This window comes from Octodon degus, unplaced genomic scaffold (assembly GCF_000260255.1).
Source record: "Octodon degus isolate 3935 unplaced genomic scaffold, OctDeg1.0 scaffold00097, whole genome shotgun sequence".
NCBI lineage: Eukaryota > Metazoa > Chordata > Mammalia > Rodentia > Octodontidae > Octodon > Octodon degus.
In genome coordinates this window covers 90,154-97,929 of record NW_004524673.1, presented here as the reverse complement: position 1 = coordinate 97,929, position 7,776 = coordinate 90,154, and the positions used below count along the sequence as shown (strand labels likewise).

The 7,776-nt window shown below is 36.5% G+C and overlaps 1 protein-coding gene across 1 annotated transcript in view; it reads left to right on the top strand.

The window, feature by feature from the left end:
- Ccdc102b (coiled-coil domain containing 102B) overlaps positions 1-7,776 on the top strand; it is a 129,981-nt gene that overhangs the window by 38,079 nt on the left and 84,126 nt on the right. The window contains exon 2 of the mRNA XM_023723150.1: positions 6,443-7,012. Coding sequence (XP_023578918.1) covers positions 6,443-7,012 — 570 coding nt within the window. The remainder of the gene's footprint in view (positions 1-6,442; positions 7,013-7,776) is intronic.

Genomic DNA, 7,776 nt, shown 5'->3' with positions numbered 1-7,776 from the left:
GACCTGGTCACCCATGTGGGTGATTGACGTCTATCTAAATCTTATTGGACCAGATAAATATAATCTTTAATTTATTGCTTATCTCTCCAGGAGGTGTGTAAGCCTGGTCATTCCATCTTCTCCTTGAGGACTGGCACTTGACAGATGTACCTCCAGCTGCAGCTGTAATGTGTTCTTATCTTTTATATGGACTCCATTGAGGGTGGGCCTAGCCCTACCTGACTGCCTATATTTCTACAGCTACCTAACTTAGCTGTAGTACAGTCATTGTTAATTTCACTTTTCAGTTTAAAGCCTTATGGAATACTTTGACACTATTTTTGGCAGCATTAAATTGTATTAGCTGATATGGAATTGGGATAAACTGTGCTCTGTTCACTGAAAACTTAAAGTGCATGCAAATGTTTACACATTCTGTGGATTCACAACTGTTATGTTTTGAAACACATAGATAATAAGTCATACATTATATATAATATATTTCTTATTAAAAGAAATATACTTTAAACTGGTATACTCAAATCATAGGTAGAATATTTTCCTATATCAGACTTGATACACTGGATAAAAATAATGGCAGGAATACTTTAAATAGACATTTCTTTTTAAAAAAATTAGACATTTCTTATACTTGTTCATTATTCCAAGTACGTTCTAAATAAAATTTAGTAATATATCCACTAAGACATTCTAATATTTTAGTACCTTAATTTGTACTAACCAGGTAAGACATTGTAAAAGCTTCAGTTTGAACAACCTGCTAGAAAACTGTTTACTCAAATTGCTTGTCAGCATGAAGCATGAATGCCCCTATTTCCAACATGTTCCTCTTCCATCTGAAGCTTCCTGAGGCTGACCTTTACTTTCTACATTCTTATTAGGATTCTGAAGGTCTCTGTCCAGAATTGTCCACCAGGCTCTGCTCACAGTATTCTAGGACTACTCTAGTTTGTATGTCAAAACTTAGCAACAACCCCACTTCCGTGGTCCCAATTTTCTCCAAAAAAGTTTAACACTCGTAACTGAAAGAAGAACTTTATGTTGGGTGAATTTGTCCAATTCATTAGTGACTATAACAAGGCAGAAGCAGTGTGGTGGCCAGGCCTGGCAGGGGAATGCTGCCCAGCTCGTGGACCCCGGGCAGCAGACAAACAAAGGAAGACCCAGGGACAGAGCACGCCCTTTTAGATCCGGGCCCCAGTGACCCACCTCTTCCCAACAGGCCCTGCTCCTAATAACATAGTCAGCTGTGAACGTGTGAGAGGATTACCTACCGATGAGTATAGCACTTGCACAATTCAATAAACTTACAAACTCCTCCCCTCTGTACACAGAACCCTTCTGTAGGACATTCTAGATGCAAACATAATACCCCGTCTATCTGTTCCCTGTCACAGAGAAGGTGGACAACTGGAGGTTCTCCTCTCAGACGGTGGGCCCAGAGAGAATGATTTGAGTGAATGACATGCATTTGGTGAGGAGAGTATGCACTTCCTTTTAGCAAGCTGACTGTATGAAGGAGAATGCCCAGGTAGGTTGTGCAAGGAAAAGACACAACTGTGTGGTTTCAACATGGGAAGTAGAATAGAATGAAATAGAGAAGAATGGAGCAATAAGCAACCCACGGACCATGCAGTTCCTTTATGCTGTAGTGAACAAAAGAATGAACTCAAAATACAAAGTTCAGGCCAGCAGACTAATTGTTATATGATGTAATAAGAGGTATCTTAGCATACCATCTAAAATGGAAATGTATCAAATATATTTTAGAATAAGCTAAAACATTTTGTTATTATAGGGAAAAAAGCATATTTTGAAGTTGGAATTTTTTATGTTTTATTTTTTTTTGAATTTTTTGCATGATTAGGCTCAAATGCAAGGCCTCAAGTGCTGTAGCACTGAACTTCTTTTTGCTAGAATCCCCCTTTCTATCCTCTCCTCTCCTCCCCTCTCTTCTCCCTTTCCCTCCCCTCCCCTCTCTTCCCTTCCTTTTCCTTTTTTTTTCTCTTTCTTAAGTTTTTAGCAGAATCTCAACAAATTGCCTAGGACGTCACTGAACTTGTGATGCTCTTTGCCTCAGCTTCTCAAGGAGTTGTGATTATAGGTGTGTGCTATCATGTTTAATAAAGCTGTAGATTTTTCTTAATTTTATGGAAAAAAGTAAAATAGAATTGGAAGAGAACATAGGTAGAAATTTTGAAGGCATGGGTGTTAGGCAAAGGGTTCATGAACCACATGGAAAAGACCAAAGAACCAACAACTGTTGATCTCATCTTATTAAAAAGTTTTTTGTACCTCAAAAGAAATCACCAACTAGGTGAAAAGACAACCCACAGAGTGGAAAACATTTTTAGCCAAACATTTTTTGCTTCTCAGAAAAAGAACTTCTGTCTAGAGCACATAAAGAATGTGTTCCCACCCCCGGGGTGCACTGAGATGGCTATTGAGACTGGGTGTGGTGGCCTGTGCCTGTAACCCCAGTGCTTGGGAGGCTGAAAACAGGAGAGTCACTACTAGACTGATCTACGTAGTGAGGCCCTATAGATGCTGTACTAAATACTATTTAAAAAATTGAAAAAATAAGACTTCCCACATTCACAGATGTTTAATAATGGGATAAAGTGGCTCCTTCAAGTTTTCCTATCACTTTTGTTATATGAAATTATTTTTACTTTCATAAATTTCATTTTTCTTATACTTTTCATGCTTTTAAATATGCTATTTCTCTTTCAAAATATAGAAAAGAAACTGGGAAAAAATAGTATAATAGGGCTGGGGAGATAGCTCTGTGGTCTCAGCGCCTGTCTGGCAAGTGCAATGTCCTGAACTCCATCCCCAATATCAAATGCTATGCTGTCCCACATATGGCATTTGGGCATACCTAGTGTTTGTGCATGCCTGTAATCCCAGCACTGGGGAGGCCAAGACAAGAGGAGCAGTAGGAGTCTGAACTTCATAGCAAGACCCTATAACCCAAAACCCATAAAATAGTATAATAGTCTGCAGTCTGGTTACGTGACCAAAATAGCCTAAAAGTCTTGTAGGTGACGTAGTAATGATTTCCATACCGCTGAGAAATTTTACCTTACCTAAAATACAAAATAGTGCAGCCAATCTTCCATTTCATAGTTCCAGGAATTCAACATTATTAGGATGTATTATTTGTCATCTTTTACAAATTAGAATATTTTCTATGTTTGCTTTTTGGTTCCAGGAATCAAACTCAGAGCCTTGCGTTTACCAGGCAGGCCTTGTGCAACTGTCCTGCACAAAATAAGAATATTTGTGTGTTGCTTGTTTCTTTTTTTGGTAGTACCAGGGATTGAACTCAGGACCTTGCATTTGCCAGGAAAGCACTTATTCCACTGAGCTATCTCCCCTGTCCCCTAAAATAAGATCAATTCAAATATCAATTCAAATTGGTGCAATTTGTCCGAGGTCAATTATCTAAAACATGACAGAGAACTAGAACTCATAAAGTCTGTATTTCACCCTCTTAAACAGTAAGCTCTTATTTAGAAGAAAATATAATATTTAGTAACATTATATGTTAATTACAGACCCAATATCTATTAATTATTTGCTAATGCACTGTATGTGCATACTTAGTGTCATTACGGGCCCTAATGAGTGAAAAGCAAAGAGAATGAGAGAAATGAGAGATGTGACAATGATGCTGGAGTCAGTGTCACAAACTGAGTGAGATTTGTTTCCTATTAGCTGTGGAGATGGAGAGATAGTAAGGAGCCAGGAGCCAAGGGCAGTCTCTAAAGGAGGAAAAGACAAGAAAGTTAATTCTTATACTCCCCAGAAAGGAATGCAGATTTGTTAACTCTTTGGACTTTGGCCAGCTGAAATCCCTTTATACTTCTGGCCTTCAGTATTACAACTAGGCATGTATATGTGCATAAAATTAATAACACCAATCATGGTAATCTTATCATGAGCATTTTTATAATATTGAAATCAGTGTACAAAACCAAATTAAAATATTAACAGTGTTAAAATATTTCCCTTATTTAAAGATCTTGTGCTACAGCCGCTGGTGAGTACTTTCAGAGCCTTCCAAAAAATCCATCGAGGGTATACACATATCTACAAAGAGATGAATAATTTAATAAATATGCTTGTATATTAAGTATCCTAGCATCAAACAAGTTATCTTTGCTCGAGAAAACATCTTAGAACAGGAAATGCTAGTCAAGTTCAAGACCTGAATTCATAAACCCAACCACTTTTTATTTAGTCAGATGTAAAAACAATACATAGTTAATTGGTAGGCAAAAATCTCAATGTACCAGAACACAATTACGTGCAGTGAGGTACAAAGTGCAGTGAGATAAAAGTTAAGGAACCATTTGAAGGACATTAGAATTTTATGATACTGATTTATTTTTTAAGACGGCCAAAAATAATCTTCATCTTAATATGCACAATTAGATTGTCTTCAGTGTGGAATTCTAATTGAAAGAAATATTTTATATGTGTTTCTAATAGAACTTTCTTTTTTCTTTTTTCACATTGATTGTGGTTTGGCAATGGCCCATGAAATGTAGTCATTCATGTCATCATTACTGTCTGAAGTACAGTAAATGAAGAGACCAATTATAGTACTCCAACTCAGTACTAATTCACATATGATTGAACATATACCAATATTAACAAAATAATTATTACTGTGAGTCTATATTATTATAAGTACTATAATAAGGGAAGAACTGGTATGGCACATTTTTAGAACACTTGTCAAAATGCGACTTCTTCTTACAAATAAAAATGAATATTAATTAACTGTAATATCATGAAGCCTTTTAATCATGTAATCTTAATAATATATTGTCTTTGAAAAAATCTTATGTAGTACAGTGTTCAGTGAATAAAGAAATGGGTTTATAAATTAACCAGTATAATGCAAGCCATTCAATTGCGTGGATCATAAGGAGACAGTTTATGATCTGTGATTATATAAAATAAAATTTTTAATTGAGAGAAACTAATGTCATGCACATAAAATATCAAAGATGATTTACACCAGAAAATCATACCTCAGAATAAACATAAGTAATCCTCAATAATTATGAAACTTTTGTTATTTTAAAAATTAATTTGTATGATTTAAGCAATTACTTTAAAGGGAAAATATTATTGTGTTTTCAATATAGCTATAGTATTATATTAATCAAAGTAATGTGTACACACATTGATACAATGCTATGCACTTTCAAATTAATTTGTCCTTGATAGCTATATGTAAAATTTAATTCCATTCCTTTACAAAACTTTGAAATTGCTAAAACTGCTTAGTATTACCTATGCTGAGAAGAATTCTCATAACTAGAAGATAGTTTTAACTAATACTTGATAGATCATCATGAACATTACCTAAGAATCTATCATTGACTCCAGACAAGTTTGCATCAATACATAAATACAATATTTATGGCATAAATTATGCATTTTAAAATTTATATGTTTGCATCAACTATGCTGTAAAATCTTTGAGAACAAGAACCATATCTTACTTACAATATTTTATTTTTAGAGCCTATCACAATATTTACCTAAGTAGGAAATTAATGTATGCATCAATTATTTATTCTCTCAAATACCCATTACGGAAAACTCAACAGTCACAGTTTAAATAAATGCAGGCCATCCTTCTCATGAAGCAAGGAATCCAGAGGCAAGTACTGTAGGCCTCACACAGCAGCTCATTCATTAAGGAGGCTCTTTTCTTTTTCTGTTTCACCATCTTCCATGTGACAAGAAGTCTGTGACACTTCTCCAAATGTGTCTTTGTACAGGCAGGAAGAAAGCAGTGTAAACAGGGTTTCTCCTTCCGATGTTCCTGTCTTCCCTAGCTGACGCATGAATGCTTTGACACAGTCATGGGGTTGAGGGTCACCACGGAAGGTGTAGACCAAGTGTAACAGCTTAATCAGATGTTTTGAAAGGAATTACTGATGTCACATGCTGACTTCAGTTTCATCTTAATTTTTTTTCCCTTGGGCAATTTTTGTTTGTTTGTTTGTTTTGGCCAGCTTAGCCCGCCCTAGGGGTGGGGTTAGCACAGTGTGTGGTGCTGGGGATGGAACAGCGTTCCCTGCCCTTTGCCTAAGCTTGCCTAAGGAAGCGCTTTAGACCACTGAACTATCTTGCCAGCCCTCCTCTAGCAAATTTTAATATAAATAATTTTTATTTTTATAGGCAAATATAAGTTCACAAGTTTTTTTATATTTTCAGTTATGCTGAAAGAGCAATATGCAACACACAGACAAGATGCATCATTTTAAACCTTGTTTTTTCCATGTAAATCTTGTTCTAATAATTTCAGGGCAAATGTTAATGTGTAATTTTATCCTGCATCTTTTTAAGACCTTACAAGATAAATTCAAATTTTGATTCTATTCATTGATTAATTGTGGAATCACAAATCTTCTAGATGCAGCAGTCATCAATGAAACCAGACTGTGACCAGATGGTACCTACCTTCTTCCCGAGGGAGTCCGTTTATTCCTGCTTCCCACATCATGGTCCACAGTGTCACACCAGCCATAGTTACAGCGCTCACTCCTTCAGCACCGACAGCTGGGATATTTGCAAAGAACTTCAACTTTGGGAACTTGAAGAAGCCAAGGCCAGAGCTGCTCAGATGGAAAAGACCATGCGATGGTGGTCAGAATGCACTGCCAATTGGAGAGAAAAATGGAGTAAAGTTCGAGCAGAAAGGAACAGTGCCAGGGAGGAAGGAAGACAACTCAGAATAAGATTAGAGATGACAATGAAGGAGTTGAATGCACTTAAAAGAAAGCAAAGCCTGTCACTTCAAAAGGAGGCATCAAAACTTGACACCACCCAGGACCTGGAGCTTTCTGCTGTTGTAGACATGTCCTCCAACAATATGTCCTCCAACAATAAAGCTGAATTTCAAACTACTTCACCCATGTATGAATTTACTGGAGAGTGTTTGGTGGAAAGACAATTTCCTGTAGAGGAGAAGACAAATAGTAAGGTAAGAAAAAATTCAAGAGAAGACCAGAGCTTATGGCAATTTTAGTGGTGAATGCTGTGATGGGGTGGGGGGGCAATGATACATGTGACAGACTGTTAGCTAGAGCTGCCATAAAAAGCACAAAAATCTGTATGGTTTAAGCAATCAAACTGTCAGTTTTTCACAGTTTTAGGGGCCAGAATTCTGAAAGCAAAGTGTCAACAGGGTTAATTTCTTCAAAGGAACCTCTCCTTCGGTTATGGAGCATTGATTTCTCCCTGTGTCTTGTCATGCGCTCTCTCTCTCTCTCTCTCTCTCTCTCTCTCTCTCTCTCTCTCTCTCTCTCTCACACACACACACACACACAATATCATTAAACCACCCTAATGGCCGTATTGTAACTTCATCACCCAAGATTTCATTTCCCAGCACTATATTTTCACATCCAGAGGTTCTAGGTGTCAGGGCTTTAGCATATATGTGATTCAGCTGTGTCTTCATGAATATTTATAGGAAAAACCCCCAGCACTTTTTAGGTGAGCTGAAAGTATTTGGAGATGTTTCTATTCATCCTAATTATGTGAACAATAAAAAAAAAAATACAAAGTTGTTCAGATATTTCCTGAGGTTTGGACCTTGGCCACACAATGTACTCTTTGTGAAATGATACCTTGAACAGATATAGAAAAGGCTTATACGATCCATATCTGGATGCCCTTGGCATAATTTGAATCTTGAAATTTCTGAAAATTTTATGTAAAATAAACTTTTTAAAAAGCTTTGTA